General features: G+C 46.3%; 1 protein-coding gene across 3 annotated transcripts in view; it reads left to right on the plus strand.

The window, feature by feature from the left end:
* MTMR2 (myotubularin related protein 2) overlaps window positions 1-22,927 on the plus strand; it is a 65,173-nt gene that overhangs the window by 38,806 nt on the left and 3,440 nt on the right. For all 3 annotated transcript variants that reach the window (XM_074571149.1, XM_074571158.1, XM_074571168.1), the window contains exons 4-13: window positions 2,802-2,896; window positions 3,074-3,184; window positions 5,987-6,088; window positions 6,791-6,874; window positions 15,041-15,190; window positions 15,991-16,179; window positions 17,134-17,319; window positions 18,187-18,393; window positions 19,972-20,064; window positions 21,619-21,732. In XM_074571149.1, the coding sequence (XP_074427250.1) occupies window positions 2,802-2,896; window positions 3,074-3,184; window positions 5,987-6,088; window positions 6,791-6,874; window positions 15,041-15,190; window positions 15,991-16,179; window positions 17,134-17,319; window positions 18,187-18,393; window positions 19,972-20,064; window positions 21,619-21,732 (1,331 nt within the window). The remainder of the gene's footprint in view (window positions 1-2,801; window positions 2,897-3,073; window positions 3,185-5,986; window positions 6,089-6,790; window positions 6,875-15,040; window positions 15,191-15,990; window positions 16,180-17,133; window positions 17,320-18,186; window positions 18,394-19,971; window positions 20,065-21,618; window positions 21,733-22,927) is intronic.

A 22,927-nucleotide genomic window follows, 5' to 3' on the forward strand; every position in this document is an offset into this window, starting at 1 on the left:
ATTAATTTTCTGTGAAAGATTTTTGCATTCACTAGTTTAAGAGGTTGCCTTCCTCTTAAAATTATATGGAAGAGTGCAGCTTCAGTCCTAAGAATAAAAAAAACAAACACCAAACCTGAAAATATCTCAGCAAAAAACCCCCATCCAGCAACAACGGAAAAAATAAAACCGAGCAAAACCGCCCCCCTTCAGTGCTCAATCCTCTTCTCTACTCCTGCCCTAAGGACTCTGAAGTCGTGCTCCAACCATGCGCTGCAGACTGACGTCTCTCTCGCTCCACAGGCACGGTTAGCTCTGGGAGCAAGACTGTATTTTGAAGGGTTCCTGGGGAATGGTTTAAGAGATCAGAGTTACCAGCGTTTTATCTGTTGTCAAAGTATGTGATGAGCTGCGTGAGTCTGTAAGAATGGGTGGCTTTTGGAGTAGGCCAGACAGCAGCTGCCTGGTCCAGCAAGAAGTTAAAGGTAGCAAAAAGGAAATCTTTATTATTCACCTGTTTTATTTCCTTTGTTATTTCCTGGTAAAAGTGTTAAGAAAGGCAAGTGTAATTCCCTTCATATTTTACAGGGAAGGGAAGAAAATTATTTCAGCCGATCCAATAATCTAGGATAAGATTAGCCCTATAAAAGACAGGAATTCCATAAGCAGACCAATTAGTAAATCCTGGATTCCAGTATCTTTCTCCTATATGGATTCTCTTATATCCACCAAAGACTGAGTTTATTAGGCTTTCCCTTGGCAGTAGCACTAGTACAACCTCTCTGTTATACCTGGCATCCGTTCTCACAAACAGTGAAGCATCTTAATGCCTTGGAGATCCCTGTTTATCAGATAGAGACTGCTGAAATCATACAACCGTGGTAGGGTTAAGGTCAGGCAAGCCATGTGTACATGCGTACATGTACAGTGTAATTAAGTAAAATCGTTTCCGTAGGAAACCAAGCTAATAAAACACAAATGTGGAAGGTGATGTGGCTTTACGAGCTGGCAAAGACAGTGTTTGAGATCATGCCTGGGATTCTTTACCTGGAAGACATTTTTCTGTCACCTTTCCTCTTTACCCAGAAATCCCGTTCCTTTCAGATGTAAATGCACGCTTCTCTTATTAGCAGATTTTGTTTTATTATTTTTTAAACATTTTAAATTACATTTTGAATAATGGGAACTCCAGTGGAAAAACCAGGCAAGCTGCCCTCACCCTTATTATGCTTCCTGAGTCTGCTTTCAAACCTCTGTCAAACTAGTCTTTGAAAGAAGTGATTAATAATCAGCCAATAATGAAACGCTTGGTTTAGTTAGAACTGGCTAGAAGTGTTTTGTGTTTAATTGTCCTTCCAACAAATGCATGTAAATTTAAATAAATAAAGAAATAAATAATGAAATTGTTAGCACGTGTGTGTGTGTATATCTCTTATTTATTTTGCTTAAAAATTAACCAAAAATTCTGTGCTACGTATTTTGCTCTGAATTAGTCGCTCCTGATTTTTTAAGGATCCTTGTCCATATCCCTATTTCGAGAGTCAGTGAAGACTATGCAGAAGCAGAGCTGATGTGAGGATGTGACTTAGTTACACGAGTTGCCAATGCCTTGGAGTAAGGCAGTCTCTTTTCCTCCCTCCCTCCAGGCTAAATTTGATGGGATAAAGGTAGAAGAAATTCAGGTCCCCATCCTGACACGCCAGTAGCCCCACGCCTCTTGTGCGTGGTGGCTGTCACCTGGCTGGGAGGTGAGCTCTCCTGACTTCACACAGCCCTTCCAAAATGCATACCCCGTCAGGTTTGCAGGCTTGAGGTTGTTAAGTGGTCCAGGGGGTTCTTTCATGCATCTGGCAGCTCCGCTCAGTGGGTCTCCTTCTGAAAGGATCCCTCTGTGTTTGAGGGGTGTCATTACTTGTCGGTGATAGCGCAAACCATTGCCACGGCACAGCCAGCCGACTGCTTCAGTGGCAGAAGACGTGACGGGTCACTGCTGGGCGATGGGGAGGGAACGGCTTCAATGCTGGCAATTTCAATTGATGTAAAACAGAAGGGCAGTTAGGGGAGGTGTTTGCTGTGGAAAAGCAGCAGCACCTCTTGCCTTTTGCTGGAACAAGTGAGAAATGTTTGAGGCCTTTTAAAAAGGGGACTGCGTTGAGTCACCGTCACTCAGGCTCAAAAAATAATTGAATTGTTGCAGGGTAACTTGATCGCTGACTTCAGGCTTAAAGTCACCGGCAGTTGGGTGCTACACACATTCGCGGCTGCTGGAAATCGCTGTGGCTCCTCTGACTTTCAGCGTGAGGGCCTTCATCCCGGGGCTGACTCTGCGTGCAAGGGTGTGCTGAAGGACCCAAGCGTCCTACAAGCCACATGTAGGAGAACTGCCTTCTGGCCTTAGTGGCACAAACCAGCTTACTGGTGAACCTTAGCTTTTGTGCAGATATTATCAGCTTCAAATGTAGGCATCCAGGCAGGAGTCCTCTCCTCTTTTTGTGCATGGTGTTCTCAGCTACTGGTAATGCATTGCTCAGCAAGAGGAACTAGTTTGCAGCCAAATACTTTTTTTACAGGGGTAGCAGTTCTGTGCAAAGGTAGGATTCTAGGTGATGGTACTTGCCTGGAGTTCAATTTATACCCAAACTCTTTACCTTCTTCACAGAACTGAAACTTACACATTAGCTGTAGGCTAGAAGCCCGGATTAAGCCTGTTTTTATTTCATGATCTGAAAAGCAGAGCCCACAAATATTGTTGCTGTCAAAATTTTACTCCTATAAATTAACCATAAAATTAATGGGTTTTTTTTTCCTCTTTTTTTTTTAAGCCAAGGATGTTACTTACATCTGCCCCTTCACTGGCGCAATCAGAGGAACCCTTACTGTTACCAATTATAGACTGTATTTTAAAAGCATGGAACGGGTAAGCTTTTGAAACCATCTGCTTTTGTTCACTGTTCGATCGTCAGACCTAGGTGTTCTTTGAGAGTAATTCCGTGTGAATCATTGCTATATGTTTGGGAATATAAGCATGAGGGAGCAGGAGCTGGGGATTTTTCCCCCTCCCCTTTTTAAACTCACAAATTTCAACTGTCTACAGGACCCTCCTTTTGTCCTAGATGCATCTTTAGGTGTAATCAACAGAGTGGAGAAAATTGGAGGTGCTTCCAGTCGTGGTGAGAATTCATACGGGCTGGAGATTGTGTGCAAGGTAAACTTTTGTCTGTGTTTTACAATAGGGGAAGGGGAACGTATATTTTAAAAGGTTTTCTCTGTAGTACTGTATTAAGTTCTGCATTAAGTATTCTGTATTAAGTTCACACGCTTCCGAAAACATCTGATTTTAAAAGTAATTTTCAGGATTCTGCAGCTCCACTCACTTGAGACGAGATCCAAACCTTTATTCAGGCTTTGTGCTAGGTGATGTCTTTTCTTCATAGGGGAAACCTAGGCCTGCATCCCACTCCAGTTCTTGGTGCTGCCCACCAGGCTGTCCCAGGAAGACTCCAGTCATCGTGGAGTACAGGGTGCCTTTCACTCACTCGCACGTCAAGAGCAAGAAAGGGGCATGTTTCCTCCTAAATCATTAACTTATGTCCAGCTGCTGCCGTGCTTTGTGATGAGGGACTGGCAAGTAGCCTTCAGTCCTCCTCGAGGCTGTTCTTTCTAGGCAGTACATATTTTGCGTGTACCTCTCCAGCCCTTGGAATCATTGGAAATGCAAACTACAATAAAAATTAACAGTTCACCTCCTCCTGTCTACTTACTATAGACCCACACAGTAGATAAACCCACCATCTCCAGCCCTAAATTCACACCCTCCGCTGTTCAGCAGGGCACAGCCCCTCTGCTTCCCTCAGTGGCCATATGGGGAGCTGAATGCTGAACCTTGTAGGTCTTGGGCTGCTTAGAGCTCTTGTGAGAGCCTCCTCAAGGCTGAAAGGATGCCACTTTCTGGATGAGGGCAGATGGAGGAATGAAAATGAGTCCCACACTGCTCTGGTCACTGCTGTGATTTTGAGGCAGCAGGAAGCTGAGCAGAATCTCAGGCTGTGGGCGTGCTGAGGCAAGAGCAGTTGGTATAATCTACACCAAATCATCCACCTGCTCCCTCGTCCTGTTGCAGTCGTGATCCTCCCTGGCTAACGTAGAGGTGTGCGGGCAAGCTAATTTGTTGCCTGCTTTGGTCTGGATTCCTACTCCTCAGCCATTTTGCCTACATGCAAATTTGCACACGTGGTTGGGTTTGGACTGAAATGCGTTGTTTCCCTGGGTGGGAAACCCAGGCACAAACTATACGATAGGTACCTTGGCCCTATACAACATGTATATATATACACATGTATCTCTCTGTACATCTATCTTTATGCCAGCCTGCTTGGCCCAGGATATGCAGAGCAGTTTAGTGTGACACAGAGTAGTACAGGCACAGCTTATGCATCCTGGAATGTTCTCTGTCTGACACCACTTGCCCAATCTCAGCCTTGTGAGACGGCCGAGTCTTTAGCTGCTTATCTCATTCTCTGACTTGCTGTACCACCTTTGTATGTTTGAACTTGATAGGCTCGTTTCCTGCTGGTGGCTTTTAACCTGGTTACTACAGGTTATTGAGTTGTAGGCTTGGCTGGAAAAACTTGGCATCTTAGAGATGCTGTATTTAGTTTGTGAATTTGATTCTGTAGATGAGTATGGAAAGAAGGTCCTGGGTTACCACTCTGAGTAGAAACTGTGCTGCTGGGCAAAGTGGAGGAGATGTCAGTTTCAGACATCCTCTGCAGTGCTCTGAGAGATGGAAGCTTTAAAGGAAAGATGGCATTAGAATCATAGAATCTTCATGCTTAGAAAGGACCTTTGAGATCATCAAGTCCAACCATACACACACACAAAAACCAGACCCCTACAATCTCTGCCACTAGAGCATGCCCTGAAGTGCCGCATCTAGACGTTTCTTAAATACCTCTAGGGATGGTGACTCAACCACCTCCCTGGGCAGGCTGTTCCAGTGCCTGACCACTCTGTCAGTAAAGTAATTCTTCCTAATATCTAATCTAAACCTCCCCTGCCGCAGCTTCAGACCATTTCCTCTGGTCCTGTCATTATTCACCTGGGAGAAGAGGCCAACACCCACCTCTCTCCAACCTCCTTTCAGGGAGTTGTGGAGGGCAATGAGGTCTCCCCTCAGCCTCCTCTTCTCCAAGCTAAACATGCCCAGCTCCCTCAGCCTCTCCTCATATGCCCTGGTCTCCAGACCCCTCCCCAGCCTGGTAGCTCTCCTCTGGACACGCTCCAGCACTTCCATGTCCCTCTTGTACAGAGGGGCCCAGAACTGAACACAGCACTCGAGGTGAGGCCTCACCAGTGCCGAGTACAGAGGCACGATCACTTCCCTGCTCCTGCTGGCCACGCTATTCCTGATATAAGCCAGAATGCTGTTGGCCTTCTTGGCCACCTGGGCACACTGCTGGCTCATGTTAAGCTGGCCGTCCACCAGCACCCCCAGGTCCTTTTCTGTGGGGCAGCTTTCCAGCCACTCTTCCCCAAGAGCTTTGCACCACACTGGCTGGACTTGGGCTCCTCATCTGCAGTAGCTCTATGGAGGTACCTTGTGAGGCAGTCTCTTCCAGCTGTCTTCTGCCACAGCTCAACCGGAGAGCCCAGTAGGAGCTAGGAGGTCTGTCTCACAAACTCCTGCTGGTCAGAGGTAGCTTGTGCCTGAGCGGGGCTCTCCCCTAGACTTTCAGCAGGTAGAAGGCTTCATGTGGAGGCAAGACGGCACCGATCAGGCACGCCTGTGCGCTCCCTCTGCTCCGCTGCGGTTGTGGCAGGCTTTGTTGGAGGCTGCAGGCAGCTGCTGAACCAGGCCCAGAGTTCAGCAGTGTTCAAAGTGTGATACTAAAGCAGTACTAGGAAGAGTATCATGATATGAACCTATTCGGAATGTTGGCTTTCAGAATTTCTTTGGATGTTGAAGCGGTTTGGAAATCTGCAATTTGATTTCTCTCATTTTTCCTAGGATATTCGAAACTTGCGATTTGCTCATAAGCCTGAAGGGAGAACTCGACGATCCATATTTGAGAACCTAATGAAATATGCTTTCCCAGTTTCAAATAATCTGGTAAGTGTTTTGTTTTCAGTTGTTACTAAAAGACACTGAGTGGCAGTAAGCTGTTTTGTTCAGTCCCATCTACCTGGTACAACATTCACATGGGGTGCATTTTGTTGAAGGAGGAGAAATGCTGGGTTTTTAAATCTGTCTTAGAGTGAATCCTCTAGGAATTTAGATTGTATAGAAACAGGAAAAGTCTACTACTGTGAGACTGGATTCCTTCATGTATGGAAAATAACTTCCTGATATTCACATCCTCCTAACAGAGGGAAAATACTCAAAGCACAGTGACGTCCATCAGAGGATTACAGCTAGTGGTGACTGCACTGCTCCCGATTCTGGAATGCCGTTACCTGTTGTGTTATATCGCTGCAATTGTTGCTTCAAATACAGGTTCAAAAGATCTAGTTTTAATATGTAAAAGCGTTCTTGCCTGAGTAGATTTTTCTTTCCCTTTAATAACAAACTTCTTTTGTCCATGAGGTACTAGGTAATAGACAAGTAAGATCAGAGGCATAGAGGAAGGTACATTGTTGTACTAATTATCTGCTACAGTGAGCATCTTGATCTTTTTCACAAAGCCCTAAAAGTAAAGTAATGCAGTGGGGAAAAAAAGAAGGAACAGTCATTAGTTATTATTTGAGGTATCAAACATCCTGGAAACGGGCTCTGAGTTAGCTCTTAATGCTAAATTTTCTTTCTTTCTTTCAGCCGCTTTTTGCATTTGAGTACAAAGAGGTTTTCCCAGAAAATGGATGGAAGGTGTATGACCCCACTTGGGAGTACAGAAGACAGGTGGGTATTATTGCCATGTCCTTCCTCCATCCTCTCTATTCTTCGGAAGTGAGGTTCTATGCAGTAATATAATTACAGGTCGCGTGGAGACGGAGAATGGTCCTGCTGACAAATGTCTCGCAGGCTGGGTGAGGACATTGTTCTCCACACTGCAGTGATTGATGACAGCAGTACAGCTTTAGAGAGAGTAGCATCTGCTGACGGAGATTACTCAGGCTGCAGAGAGCTGACTTTAGGCTTTGGTAGGAAAAACCTATTGCTCTGGCTTACTCATCGGCCACTGCTGGCAGTGAGGGATGGAGAATGCGTTTAGTGGGTACAGTCATCCCATTGTTGAGTTTCACACCTCAGCTCTTGCTCGTAGTTTTAATTCTTTCCAGTTTTCTGTAGGATCTCTCGAACAGGAACTTGGAAGGAAAAAAATTAAATGTAGAATTCTTTCATTTTCTTGGGGAATCAGTGTAGGGATCAATCTAGAGAGAGTGTTGTGATTAACCATAGCTTGGAACAGACAGTTGTAGTGTGTCTAGAGTAGACTGGTGAAAAGTGCTAATGATTGTGAAGTGGTTGGCTGTCAGGAATACTGCGATAAAAACTTGAGTGGCCCTCCCTGGGGGAAAAGATGGGAGAGTTTCAGTTTTTATAATGAATCATTCTTATAATAAAATTCTCAAGTTGAGGAAACAGCACAATTTGGTGACAGCTTTGCCCTGGACACATTAAACTTTTGTCTCATCCAGATCTGCCAGGATAAAACGAATTTTCCTTTGTAAAATTAAGAAATTTACAGCCATGTAATTTAAAGATTTATTTGGATCTTTTCCGTAAAGCAAGCCAAAACAAGATGTCTGTCTTAGCCTAGTTGTTCATCTGATTCCTGACATCCAAAACCTAAGAAAGGGTTTCATTTTCCTAGCTTTAATCTTCTAAAAGCTGGGCATGCCTTCTAAATTGGTTATCTAGGCCTGTCATTAACAGATGGGGAGAGTGAGTTTCACTGTTGGGGGTGATTTGTTCCCTCCTAAAATAGCTGCCTAAGATAGACGGTTGGCTTCTAGGCTGCTAATTGAAAGTGAGATGTATCTTACCTCCGCTGTCTTCATCGCAAACAAAGGGTATGTTTTGCAGTGAGATACCACAATCTAAAATCCTGGTAGAGACAAACTCCAGTCATGTGTAATCAATGACACACGCTGCATCTAAGGTCGACTTTGACTAATAAGACCAGATAATGCAGCAATTATTGCTTTGTTTAGAATTTACCTCTTTCTTGGTGGCTATTTTAAGGAAAGATCTGTTTATAAAGGGATCTGCAGCCCAAGCTGTATTGGAAAGATGCTTCTTTACAGGACTGAGAACTTTGGAGTAACGACTAAAGAATACCTGTGCTATCAAAATAATCTCCATTGAAAAGCACAACATTCACTTAGCCAAGCGTCAGTTAAAACAAATAAAGTACAAAAGGCATCCTTACAATACTTGGAAAGGAGGAAGGGTGACCCTTGAGGATTTCAGGGTAAATTATTCCAATTTCTTAATCCTGGCGTATCTGGTTTTAGAATTCAAGCTTTTCTATGCATACTGGTTTTTATATTGTGCTTGGTTGTACCTTAAATTTGGCAGGAGCTTGGTTACACAGTGGAAAAGATACATACATTTACATGTATGCTAACGGTATGAGCTTCAACAAGGCCAAGTGCCAGGTCCTGCACTTGGGCCACAACAACCCCCTGCATCGCTACAGGCTCGGGGAAGTGTGGCTGGAGAGCTGCCTGGCCGAAAAGGACCTGGGGGTTCTAATTGACAAGCGGCTGAACATGAGCCAGCAGTGTGCCCAGGTGGCCAAAAGGGCCAATGGCATCCTGGCTTGTATTAGAAATAGTGTGACCAGCAGAAGGAGGGAGGTGATTGTCCCCCTGTACTCAGCACTGGTGAGGCCACACCTTGAGTATTGTGTCCAGTTCTGGACACCTCAATACGAGAGAGATATCGAGGTGCTGGAGCGAGTGCAGAGGAGGGCAACGAAGCTGGTGAAGGGCCTGGAGAATAAATCTGATGAGGAGCGATTGAAGGAGCTGGGACTGTTTAGTTTGAGGAAGAGGAGGCTGAGGGGAGACCTCATCACTCTCTACAGCTACTTGAAAGGACATTGTAGAGAAGTTGGTGCTGGTCTCTTCTCACAGGTAATTAGTGATAGAACAAGAGGGAATGGCTTCAAGCTGCAGCAGGGTAGGTTTAGGCTGGACATTAGGAAAAAATTCTTCACAGAGAGTGGTCAGACCCTGGAATAGGCTGCCCAGGGAGGTGGTGGAGTCACCATCCCTGAATGTGTTTAAGACTCGTTTAGATGTGGTGTTAAGGGATATGGTGTAAGGGAGAACTTTGTAGAGCGGAGATGATGGTTGGACTCGATGATCCCAAGGGTCTTTTCCAACCTAAATCATTCTATGATTCTATGTATGTGATTTGCAGCTCTTCATGGCCTTTCCCTAAAGAAAAAGGGACTCTGGGCCATGGTGTCTTTGTTTCTGGTCACGTGAGGCAGCACTGGTGTGTGTAAGGCATGTCCCCGTTGAGACACTGCTGCAGTATGTACTCCTTTTGTTGTGACCTGCTTTTGTATGGTTTTTGAGCAGCCAGGAAAAACAGCCTGACTGCTTTTACATCAAGAAACCAAACTGATGTCCATGTCTGAAGCCCTCAGTCATTTGCTTACATTGGTAACTGCAAAAATGAATGCAAACCAGGATTTTTTTGCAGGCACAGCCTATCTGAATTTTACCCATGATGGGCCACAGTCATTCCCATTCCAGATCACGCAATCCATCTGTTCCAGTAGCTTATCTCCAAAAGTGACCAACACCAGCTGCTGAAGAAGAGGCAAACCGTACTGCAGTAGATGTTTATGTGGTGATTTGGCCAGGAGGAGAATTTCATCCCTTTCGTTTGAGTTGATTTAGGTCCTGTAGTATGAAGCGTTATGTCGCCTCCAAAACTTTTAGGTATTTCAGTGTGTTTATTTAATTTCAGCATTTATAACTATGGATGTTCAGTTTATCTGTGTGAGTGTTTTATCCTTTTTTCTTAATCCAACCAGGTTCTGTTAAAGCAATAACAAATACTACAGTAAATCAGGATTACGTCCTGAAATGGCAGCAGGGATTCGTTAACAGTGAAACAAAACTGGCATCGTCAAATCAGATAATGGGATTACCTGTCTCTGACTGTATGAATTGTGATCAGAAATAGAAAAGCAGGACATACGTGCTATCTGCGGGACCTTTTGGAATTGGTTTAAAAACTACTAGAGAAGAGCTGGCCTGGGGCATAAGCAGCCCAGCAGTTACGGCTGGGCATTATCTTGGTGTAGCTCAAGCTGTGTCAGTCATTTCCCTCTGGGAGCAGGGACACGGAGAGAGAGGAGTGGAGCAAAGGTAGAAGCCAACTACCAGGTATCCAGAAAAGACTCTCAGAGTAGGATCCGTGGCAGGTTCTATGTCCACACTGGTGTACATGGCAAGTTTGCATGTGGTATAATTTATTTATTATAATTTTTTTTTTCAGATTAATCTAAGTGTGTTGATATGATGGAGATTGTAACAATTAGGAAAGATATGCAGGAAACCCCTGACTTCTCTGTTCTTGGGAAAGATGGAAATATGTAACTTATTAAAAATCTGTGATTGTGTAAAACTATGGGGAGTAATAAACAACCTGTAGAGAACAAAAGGAACTCAGAGAGGTTTGGGATTTAGTCGGTAAATGGAATCACATGTGGCAAATGAAATTTAAAACTGAAATTGCTCCCTGATTTTTATTACACACGGGCTGGCAGAGTATAAAACAGAATGGTGAAGTGAATAAGGCTCAGTTGAAACCAAAAGGCCTTGAGATGTCTTTGGAGTAACTTAAAGCTTTCATTTTCCTTAACAAGGTGGGGAGCATTTGGAAAATATTACAAGGGATTGTGAAGCTGGAAATGTGTGATGTTTCCTTACAGAAGTCATGCTCGTCTAATCCTACGCTCTGGTCGTATGTACCAGGGAGCCACAGATTAGGGCTGTGCTCGCTGCTTTCAGAAAAAAACATATAGAAATTAATAATTCAGAAGAGGAGCTGGTCTGTTTTGAGGATAAATGGAGTGCCCAGCATTAGTATACAAGCAGAGTGGGAAAGGGACAGCACGAGAACAGCATCCTGCAGAGGATCGTTGGGTGTAATTTAGGGGAGTAAAATGAGAATTGGACTGTTAAATGTCCCATGGTTTAACTGAGGTCCCGCTTATGCTAGTTATGTCTCTACTGCAGAATGGATCACAGCTGTCTTGTACGAAGTGGACACAACCTTGCCCGCTGTAGCTCAGGGTGGCTAAGCTCAGAATTGGTCTACTGGATCCCATAGAGAGATGTGGCTCTGTAATTCCAGCAAGGATTTTCTTTTTTTCCTGCCAGTGAAAGATCCTCACATGCTTAAGCTTAAACATGTGCTTTGCAAGGCGGTGATTTCAGTGCCATGCTGGTGTGTCTTCAGCAGTTTTTCCCTGCAAATGAAGAAAGTTCATCTTCTGCAACATGTGTAGGTCAAGTGATAACTGAGCACAGGTCGTTAAAGTAAGGCATGAGTGACTATCCAGAGGGAAACCAAGGCTGGTTAGTGTGTGGAGATGACACAAAGGCTACGCGTCTATGGTTAGTTGGCAACAGTCGTAAGGAGCGTTCCCAAGCACTGAGGAACCTTCATCGCAAGTTCCAGGTAGGTGTAGCTTTCAGTCCAGGCTGTTACCGTCCCTCTTCAGAGTGAGTGTGTTTGAGCTTCTTTAGCATCTTTTAGTAGGGACTTAACTAGCCACTAGGCTGAGCATTAGCACTCGCCACCTCAGAGGAGGCATCTGAAGAGACTTTCCTGGGCAGGCAGTAGTGTCTGCACCTCCCTCAGTTGGGTGGTTGTTGCTGTCTTCCACCAGTAACATCAACACCAGCACGCAGATGACCCAGCTGTTAGCCCTCACCCAATGACTGCCTACTAGACTGTCAGTTTTTTCCTTCTGGATTTTATACCATCTCATGATGTTGTTTTCCCTTGAAACCTTGAGCTACCAGCGATCCCCATCTCAACAATCCTCTGCCCTATCTGCGATTTTAAGTTTCTTGTCTTTCTCTAGATTTTCACACAGCTCTTTCGCATGGCTTTGCGGTGTCCTTGGCGGCCTGAGCCATGGGTGAGCAGCTGGTCCACATCAGAGCTGGGACCTGAAGAGGCAGTTGGGCCCTTGTGGAGTCGAGAAGAAGGAGGGCTGCAAGGCCAGCCTGCCTGCTGCCAAACCTGGGCATATCTCCGTGGTTGCTGCAAGCCAAGGTTCACCATTAGGCAGTTTGGACAAACTGCTCAGTTTTGAGGATTAAACGAGTTTAAGTATGGATGTGAGGTGCACTGTGCCAGCTGGTCCCAGTGAGAATAGCCATGGGCACCTTTGATTTATGACTGTAGATGTGGCCTTGTTGCCTTCCTCACTTTGCCCTGTGGCAACACCCGAACACGTGAGTTCCCCCGAAGTCAGGGTCTACTAGCGGTGTTGGTTTACCTGGAGAAGACAGACCTAGTGTACCCATCAGGGCAGCATGCTCTGGTCGCTAACGTGGACACCCAGTAGCCATGTTCCCTAGCACCTTCTGGACCATCACACCCGCTGTTAGCCTGGGTTCCTCCTGCAGGTGCACAGGCAGGTGTCTCCCAGAGCAGGTCCTGAGCTGTCAGAGGCATCTTGAGCTACACCTGTAACAGTTTGGGTTGGTTTGATTGTAGGCTTTTGGGTGCTTACAACTTCCCAGGAAGCAGTGAAATGCATCTTATATGAGGAAATACCAATGTGCTTTATATCATGTTTAGCTTTTCCTATTGATTCCAGCTGGAGAAAGTGCAAATCTGAAGAAGCAGGAGTAAATGCACAAGATACACTGCACCATGGCAAAAGTCCTGGGAAGATGCAAATCCGGCTCCTCTTCTAGCCTACTTTGCTTATTTCTGCTTACTTCGAGTTCTTGGAGAGAGTCACAATCTGAATCCAAAGCCCACTTTGGGTGGTGCCGTGATTCAAGGCTCCTGCTCCAGGGGAAAGCAGACATTCCCTGGGATTCAAAGGAAACTTGAACGCTGACACACAGCATCTTTTCTTTCTTTGAGGGGTTGTCATGGATTTTCCTGGTCTGGGCTATTGCAGAGGAAAGATTTCATTCGAATTCGTCAGGGCGGCAGCTGAAAGGCTTGGAGCTTTGGAGGTGTTGGTTCTGGACTGAGCAGCGTGTGCTGAAGCCGTTCTGCCCCGCGCCGTGAAGAGGGTGCTTTACAGTGACTGCTTGATCTCAGCGAGCACCGGTAGAGTTGCAGGGTAGAAGAAAAAGGAGCTCTTCTTCCATGTAACTGCATGTCAGCTCCCATTTTCCTTGCCAAGAGCGTGCTGACAGCGTAGTTTTAATTGAGATTTGTGGGAGGTGAAATCTCCACGTGTTGCTGACGGGTCCATTGCAGGGCAGTCATGTACTTACCAGGACAGGACTGAGAACAATGTAGTCATTTGCCATTAGTTCACTTCCAGACAGTAACCAGTTTGGTCACAGCTGATGGACAGCTAAGAGCAAGAGTCTTGCTTATTCCCTGGGGGACAGCAGAGCTGGTGAACCTCCTTGCTGTGTAGACCTCTGAGCATGTTTTACCCATCAGTAGCTTGGACTGTGTGTACACACTGTTTGATGCCCATTTCTGCCACTTCTTTGGCTTCAGGCAGTGCCAAAAATAGATTTTGTTTAGGGTTTTGGGGTACTCGTGATCCTGGCAACTCTGCTGATTCCTTGTAGTAACATTTCCTTCCGAGGGAGTGCCCCAGGACCAGGGGTGGTTCACAAGCAGGGTGTGACCGCTATTAGGCAGAAGGTCTGTCCTCTCCTCAGATGTCTAAGCATGACCTGTTTTGAGAGCATGACTCACGGCTCTGACGAGGAGCCGGCTGCAGTCTCTGTAGGTCAACCATCGTTACCACAGCTCGTCTGGCCTGTGTTAGATTGGTCATTTATTTCCCGTGGGAGCCACAACAGTGGTAATCAGTGTCCTACCACCCTCCTTAAAACGAAGCGCTGTTTATTAGAACAACAGCGTGTATTGTTTTAAGAACTGATGTTCCTCTAACTCAGACTCTGTGCTCAACAGTCTGGCCATGTTCGCTGCGTATAGGAGCTGTAGTAGATCTGTCTTCCCCACAGAGATGCTTTGTGTCCGCGCTCACCCCTGTTTAAATCTCTCCTTGCAGACACCCAGTAGCAACCACACCGTTTTGACCTGTTAACTCCCAGCGCTGGCCAGACTAAGCCTGCAGATTGTCAGGATCGTCCCCGTTGTGCTTCGGGTGTTACCTGGAGATTGTCGTCTGGGAAGCTGTTGAGCTGCTTCCCCACCAGGGCACCCCGAGCTCGGTGATGTGCGTGCGTAGGTTCCCTGCTCTCCCAGCCCAAGGCAGAGTAGTACAACCAGAGAGCTTAGTCTGGCAGGAACACGGGAGTTACACATCACTGTCCAGATCACGTACAGTCACGCAGCCGCAGACATGCAATTCTTAGGTTTGTGGTGGTTTTAGGGGACTGCACGGCTGTGCCACAAACACTGCACAAGGCCCAAAACAGAATGATTTTTCTGGGGTGTTTTACTGCCTGTTCTCCTTTCTGTCTTCCCCTCCATCCTGTCTGGTGTCTCCACTTTCCATCCCCGGTTTCCACCCACCACGCTTGAGCCAAGTGCTGAGAGAGGAGTGAGGGCTGTTGGTCACCCGTTCTGTCCTGCTCCTGGCTCCTGTAAGCACCGTGAGGAAACTGGGAGGTACGTTACAAATACTCTCAGGGGGGCGACCTCTGTTGCCGCCTCTGTAGCCTCCACAGTTCTTTGCCGTAGGCGAGCCTGCCTGCAGTCTTCTAGTTTTCCTGTTCTTCAGTGACTTGAGCAAAACATCGGCCTCTCTGGGAAGAGGCATGAGATACAAGTTACCAAGATAACGCAGTCCCAGGCTCCAGCCCTAAATGTCCTTCATTAACAAAAGGTGCCTCCAATTTCAGGTCTGGGGATTTGACTGTGCTGAGGTCTCAGAGCAACTCATTTGCTAACCTGCTGCTGTTTCCTCTTTAGGGAATTCCCAATGAAAGCTGGAGGCTGACCAGGATTAATGAGCGCTACGAGCTGTGTGATACATACCCCGCCATTCTAGCTGTGCCTGTAAACATTCCCGATGAAGAATTAAAGAGAGTAGCATCCTTCAGATCAAGGGGACGCATACCAGTGAGTGTGACAAAAGAGGCCGCTTTGATGTGGTGTTCTTACATACCTTTGGGCCATAAATAATACCGAGATCAGGCTGAGTGGATGCCGGGGAGCAAATAAATGGTCAATGGATAATAAAAGTGACAGCAACATGTTTGAGGAGTTAGAAAGCAACGTTATCTGCTGGAACCACTGCTGTGGAAGAGACGTAGACTAAACCAAAATGAGAAGATAAGATAACGTAGCACAACCCAGACCGAATCTCAGTTCAGTTCCTGAAAAATGCGAAGCAGCCCTATTTAGTTGTTTACAATTGTCTGCCCTACGCGGACTTCCAGGGTAGAGGAATACGTGGTGATGCTCTCGATGACAATGCTTATTACGTGAGCTCAGACAAAACGCACCTTTCTGATTATTTCAGCGCTAACTGCAAATGTACTGTTTTACTTCTCAAGCCTATAGAAAATTAAATCTGTTCCTAAAGTGCATAACTTTAGTAAAGACACAGCCCAGTGACTGCAGAACGAGAAGGTGGGGCTGTGACTCACGCAACAGCGAGAAATCTGCATCATATTTAAAAGTCAGACTTAAACCTATTTGGTCACCTCTTGTTTATTCAAACTTTGGGAATGCCACCAGAATGAATGAGTAAGGACAGAAGAGTTCGTTCTTTCATTCAATTGTGATTTAATAGAACCCAGCCCTCTGGAACTAGCTAATACATGGCGGGATCCCAGCACAAGCCACTGCAGGTACAACACTTCACTGGTCTAACGAATCCCATTTTTCCTTCATTTCTTTCTCGTTTGTTTCCAAAGGTATTGTCATGGATTCACCCAGAAAGTCAAGCAACGATCACTCGCTGTAGCCAACCAATGGTGGGAGTGAGTGGCAAGCGAAGCAAAGAAGATGAGAAGTACCTTCAAGCCATCATGGATTCTAATGCTCAGTCCCATAAAATCTTCATATTTGATGCAAGGCCTAGTGTGAACGCTGTAGCCAATAAGGTCGGGTACTTTTTCTTCTGTCAAAAGCTGGGAACATAATCATTTAGAGCCCTTTTCCCCCCACCATTTCAAATTATTCCTTTTCTACTATGAAGAGATTCATATGCAATGATCTGATTCTCTAGACAGAGTTACACACCTGCACTGGTATCAGTAGATATCAGCGTGACTATGAAAGGTCCGCTTGGATTAATCCACAACTTGAAATGAGATTGGAAGGGAAAAAATCCAAGTAGAACTGAGGTCAAACTCTAACACCCCCAATCTTGCGTATCGCCGTTTTTCACTTCATGTGGTTGAAAGACCTCCTTCCTCTAACAGCGCCGAACCCTGGTGGGAGCAGAGGTTACTCAGCGCTTCTGAAAATCAGGCATCGTGATCTTTAATTTCAAAATATAATCTGGGGATCTTTAATGTCTAGGAATGTTGCCGTTTTCTTCCTGCTGTTATGTCTCATGCCGTAACTCTCACCCCTGTTGTAACGGTAGAACTGCTGTGTTGCCCTAAAGCTGATTTTTTTTTTTTTTTCTTTTTAATCTGTCTTTCCCACTACTTAGGAAAGGCAATTAGCGTGTGGGATATACTGCTCTATAATAGCATGGTAAATTTGTAAATGACAGAATAGTGAATCTAATGAGCTAGCAGCTTGAGTGGGGGATAAATGGTAGGATAAATGATAATTACAGAGAAAAAGAAGGCTTGTACTGTGATATTCTTTGGTAAAAATTATAGCATTCATTACTATTGCAGGAAAGAGACACAAAGAGTGTGTGTGTGTACATGTTTGTTCCCAATTGTAAGATAAATCCAATGTTTACGGCCTGCTTTAGGTAGCACAGTCACTGTGGCATTTTGTCAGCTGATACTTGCTCAGGACAAACGATTGGGGTAAAATATCAAATGCGGTTTTGCTTAATGATTTTTATGTTCTTAATGATTTTTTTTGTTCTTCAGGCTAAAGGAGGGGGCTATGAGAGTGAGGATGCCTATCAGAATGCAGAGCTGGTGTTCCTGGACATTCACAATATTCATGTTATGAGAGAATCACTGAGAAAACTGAAAGAAATTGTGTACCCCAATATCGAGGAGACTCACTGGCTGTCTAATTTAGAGTCAACTCACTGGCTGGAGCATATCAAGGTACGCATGGCTGCCCCCACTCCATGTGGCTCTCACCACAAGTCTGTACCAGTCTGGTCACTGGGAAATGTATCCAGAGATACTCATTCGTATCCAGATTTCAATTCATGAGAAATTTGAAGACTTACAGTTTGTTTTCAATTTAAAAACAACTAAACGCACCGTTTCTTGCAATGGGGAATTTTGAGGAGATGGGAAGAGGGACAAGAGAGAGGGCTGAAATACTGACAGATGGTGTTTAGGAAGTGAAATGTGTTCCTGGGTAATGTATAACTGTGAAAGCCCTGGTCAGAGTGTAGGAGCCCCAGAGGTTCCAGGCTCTTGACTCGGGGATCCTTGACATCCGGGCGTTACTGCCTGGTTCAGACCAGCAGGTGTTGGGAGTTCGTGCCCCATCGGCCTTTGAAGAAGCCAAGCAGAATTGGGATGAGTGTGGCAAAACGCTTCAGCTTCTACAAATGTTGGCTTTCAAGTTAAGCTCTTTCTTTCCTAAAAAGCTCCAGTTTACGTTGTCTGCCTGCTAATGCAGAAAGGGGCAGTTGCAAGGTGATGGCCATCTTGTGTTGGCCGTTCAGACACAGAATGCTCCTGCCTTTAAATCCTGGTCTGTCCAAGGACTGAGCTTAATGCAGGGGCTCTGCTAGAGTTGTGCCTGTGCTACAGTTTAGATGTCTTGTCATCTTGCTGAAACAAAAAATGTGTTCACCAATTTGCTGTCCTAGTTATGAAGTAGTTGGAACTGATTTACCATTCTCCTTGAGGCAGGCAGAGCCCTTGGTTTGTCCTGTGTTGTCACGAGCCATTTTTCATTTATAGTTTGTGTTCCAAAGAGATCTCGTAACTTTTTTTTTTTTTCCCTTGTCCCAGCTTATTCTCGCTGGAGCCCTTCGCATTGCCGACAAGGTGGAATCGGGGAAGACGTCTGTGGTTGTACACTGCAGTGACGGCTGGGACCGAACAGCCCAGCTCACCTCTCTGTCTCTGCTCATGTTAGATGGCTACTACCGAACTATCAGGGGCTTTGAAGTGCTGGTGGAGAAGGAGTGGCTGAGCTTCGGCCACAGATTTCAGCTGGTGAGTCACTAGCCCTTGGAAGGCACTGAACAGAAAGTTATTGTCCACCTTGAAGGATTTCAAAGGAGTTTAGCCTTTCCTGTGAGAAGTCTCCCACCTGAACTCGCAGAAGAAAGGTGAATGCTGCTGCTGTTGTTTTCTGCCTATAATTCCAGTCATCTCTTAACCTCCTTGGAGACAGTAGTGGTCAGATACGAGGAACAGGTGGTATTAAACGTCTCGGTGCCTGACGGATATCTTGTGTTCCCATGCTTAGGCTTAAACAAACAGCGTGTGTTGGGTTCAGGACAAGTGTTTCTGCTGGGAGGCGGCAGAAACCACTGGGGTATTTTTTGTCTTTCTTTCCAGTTCAGTCCGTTTTCCGAAACTGCTTGGACACTGTCATTTAACAAATGCCTTGGTATTGAGAAGGCTGGGGAATGGGGTTATGGCCTTGACCTCGCATTTTCAGGCACATTTTATTTTTGGGGAGGCTTTTTAATTATTTAGGTAAAAGATCAGCAGTTTGAGACTGGAGCAAGAGGAGCTCGTGGTTGTGTCCCTGGAGCTGGCAGAGAGGCAGCTTTGTGGACTTACGACACAGCAGTTCGTTACGGTTTGCGCTGATGGGAACGGAGAGAGCCTTTCAGTAGTATCCTTTCAGTCTTTGTTCCTAGTGTGTTTTGCTCGTAGCTGCTCTCTTAGGGCTGTTTAATTTTGGCAAGGGCTAGAAAAAGGTCCGTTTCCAGCACATGCGATGGTGGGTTGCGTAGTTAAATGCTCTGAGGAAGGTGGGGAAACAGGCACTAAGCAGCTGAGGTTCTGCTGCAGCAAAACCGTCATCTGGTGTTTGAATGGTATTTTAACTTCCCTGTCTATACAAAGAAGATAACGCTATTGATTTCCTTTGGTGAGGGGAGAACAGTATTACAAGGAGGTAGGGATCTCTGTTACTTACACGCTCTTGCCTGTCTTTGTACGGTACTCAGGGCTCCTGGGTAGCGTGTAACCAGTAGCGCACTATACTAGTGATAAGGAGTCCGGCCTCACGTGTCTCGGCCACACAGCGTGGTCAGGGTTGGAGGACTATTTCTGGGGATGCTTTCATCACTGCCTCTCTTGAGGTGGCAGGAGATGGGCTGGGTTAATGTTTGTACAGCGCTTGGAGGCTGCGAGGTGTTGTGTGACGGTTGTGGCCACATGCCGTGCCTGGAGGTAGTGTTTAGGTCTAGCGCACTGTACTACTGCAGTAGCCAAGACGACAGCTGCAACCGAAGCAAAAAGCATTCTCTTTTTTTTTTTTCCTCCTGAACTTTGGCTATTAACTGAAACCAGTGCCAGCATAGCATCTGGAGCCTCTACTCTAACAACTTTTGTTTAAATTTAGCATGAAAATATCCCCATAAGGAAGCGTCACTTCAAAGATGAAAGGAGTAGCTGTCCTTTACTCCTTTACCCGCTGGTATGGACAAAGCAAACCCAGGACTCACTTGAACCACCTTATAGCTCTCCGTAAAGGCTTGGGTGACCGAGAGGAGACCCCAGCAGTTTCCCCATGAACCCCGCGTGACTCGTGTTCTTTGTCCTGCTCGGTTTCAGAGAGTTGGCCATGGAGATAAGAATCATGCAGACGCGGATCGCTCTCCTGTCTTCCTCCAGTTCATCGACTGTGTCTGGCAAATGACGAGACAGGTAAATTGCTGGGTGACACACATCCCCAGAGCTGCTGTGCCAAGATGTGGCACAGTGTCTGGCCCCAGGAGTAATTTCCAGGCTGACCTGCAGAGGCTCACCTTCCTGGGCTTCGACTCTTGTTCTGAACTCTGGCGACAAGTTTCTTGGGAGCCTGTTTAGCAAAGAGCCCGCGTGCACAGGGAGGCCGCGGTGTCAGCACGTGTCAGATTAGCCAGTTAGTGGGTGCTGATGCCTACGTGCTGCTATCATAAATGTGAGCTTGTGCTCACAGCTTGCCTCACCCTGACACGGGGGACAGCTGCCTCACATTTGTCACGGAATAAACACCCCAGCCACCCTCAGTAGCCCACTGGGCCTTCGGAAGCATGAGTGTCTTGAGCTGCTGAAGTCTCGAGCGTGGTGGGTGCAGGCAGATCGCTGTTGCTTCTGCTCAAGCTGATCCTGTAACCAAACCTGCAGCCGTGGAGCAATGCATTTGCTCCATTTTAACTTCTGAAGGCTAACGCACTGCTCCTGATTCATACCCAACGGCTGGAGCCGAGTTCCTCACTTCATTCCAGGCATGGCAGAGGCACGGTTCAGGAGCCATCCCTTATGGTTGGGAGGTCTTTCCCCAGGTGTGTGGAACCTGGAAGGCTTTTTTTGTGTCTGCTGTGACACAAAATGTGTCACATAGCAAATGTCAGCCACAGTCCGGCAGTTCACTGAAAAAGTTAGGCTCATCATGGATCAAAACAGGTAAAGTGGAAAAGAAGGATACCATTATATACGAAGCTGTACCACATTCAAGCAGAGGTAAAGGAAGGCTTTACCATCATCAAACGTCACTTTCACTCTGCTGTCCTTGGATTGCTCCTGGAAGCAGGCATCCTGTCCTGCAGCTGGCGAGGTCAGGATGCTGCAACTGGGGCAGCCTGGAAAGCAAAGCATGTCTTTGCAGATCACTGCACGTATCGTTACTGACCCTTTGTGGAGCTTCAGTTCTCCCTGGCTTGGGCCTGATTGTTTCTGCATGGAACATCAACAGCAAACACAGCCCCTACCCATACACGCGTTCCTCCCGCTGGCCTGTGTTGCAAGCTGCCTCCCTGCGGTTCCCTCTGGGAAGCGCTGTGTTGCACAAACAGGTTATTTCCATTTGGCCCTGGGAAATTTCCATTTCGTTTTATGCATTATTTCACATGTGCTTCAGCCTTTTGTTCACAGTCTTGTTGCATGGTCTGTCATGAGGGGCAGGCATTAGCAGAGCAAGCTTCAACTTGAAGCAGCACCAAATGTGTATATAAACACAGCAGTCAAACCCTTCAGACCTCTGGCTTTTGCTCAAAATTCCTCTCTGCACATGTAAAGCAGCTTTGCAAGGGAGAAACTCTTGCTTCTAGAAGGAGCAAATATGATCCCAAATATCCAGCCAGGCAGGGAACGGGGACAAATCCTGTTTTAGAAATCAAGAAGAGAAGCCAACTCCTTACCAAGACCACGAAGCGGGAGAAAGTTTATTTGCGATTCCTGTTCTAAAATCCCAACCTAATTTTCTGGTTCTGTCTGAAGTTTCCTACAGCATTCGAGTTCAACGAGTACTTCCTGATAACCATCCTGGACCACCTGTACAGCTGTTTGTTCGGGACCTTCCTGTGCAGCAGCGAGCAGCAGAGGGTGAAGGAGGTAAGGCAGCTTCTCTCCAAGGCGAAGGCATGGTGGCCGTGATTGCTTTAGCTGCCGGGTACTGCTGGCGACACTGTTCCAGCACTCAGTGGTAGATGCAGGTCCCCCTTCTTAGCAGCTTCAACTGCTGTCCGTTGGAGCCTTTCAGAGCAATACCATTTCCACTGCTTTCAGCATGGTTCTCAGCTGCTCGCTGGTCACTGAGGAGCTCCTGATGTCTCCCAGGTAGTTGGAAATGCAGTTTTTCTTTGAACTCCAGTTTAATGTAACCTTCTCTGTGGAAACTGGTACCTTTTCACCCTCCCTTTTCCTTGGAGTGGTCCCATTAGGTGGATTTTTAACTACCAGCCAAGTGTGTATTGTCATTCTGCACACGCAGGTTACAGCAAGCGCCTGGTCTCGGGGTGCGTTCTTGCTGTGCTTGCATTTTTCCGGGAGAGGACAGAGCTGCTGGTGTTGCGAAGGACGTGCCTCTGGGTCCTGCCATCAGCCAGCTCTGCTCTGCAGCCCGGCCGAGGTTGGTTTGCTGAGGGAGGAGCGTATAGATGTATCCATTCAAACGCTACCCTGTTCAGACCCTGGAATCAAAAGGAAAAGCAGTGACGCTCATTCTGGCTCACCTACCTAAAGATGGAGCATTTTGTCACCAAAAGCTCGCAGGCTAACGTCACAGAGGTACAGTGAGGACGGCGCTGGGTGGACCCCATGTAATTATATTTGATAGCACATGAGTTAAAAAATAAAAATAATAATAATAAAAAAAAAATTACTGTACTGTAGTGAAATCAGGGTCCCTGTTTCTCTAGAGTCCACAGCGGCTGAATAATTGTAATTTCCAGAGAAGAAAACCTGCGTGCTTGGGGCTTCGGTAAGGCCTCAGCCTAGCAAAGTACTTAATCTCGAAAGCACTTCAGCACTGGTTTCACTGGGACTATTCACAGCCCTAATTATTCCACTAGATCAGGGCCCAAGTCAAATGTTTTCTTTTTTTTCTTTGCAATTAAATACTCCAGCAAGTCCTCCAGGAGCACTTTAAAGAGGTGAGGTTTAACCAAAGCGCTGGGAGTTCCCATGCCAGCGTCCCCTTGCTGTGCCGATGGCGGTTCCTGCTCCGCGCTGGCAGCTGGCTGGGTGAGAGAGGATGTTTCCGTGCCAGGCTGCGTGTGTGCCTGCCTGCAGCCATGTGCTTTAACTA

The sequence above is a fragment of the Larus michahellis genome, chromosome 1 (genome assembly GCF_964199755.1).
Source record: "Larus michahellis chromosome 1, bLarMic1.1, whole genome shotgun sequence".
In the NCBI taxonomy this organism is placed as follows: domain Eukaryota; kingdom Metazoa; phylum Chordata; class Aves; order Charadriiformes; family Laridae; genus Larus; species Larus michahellis.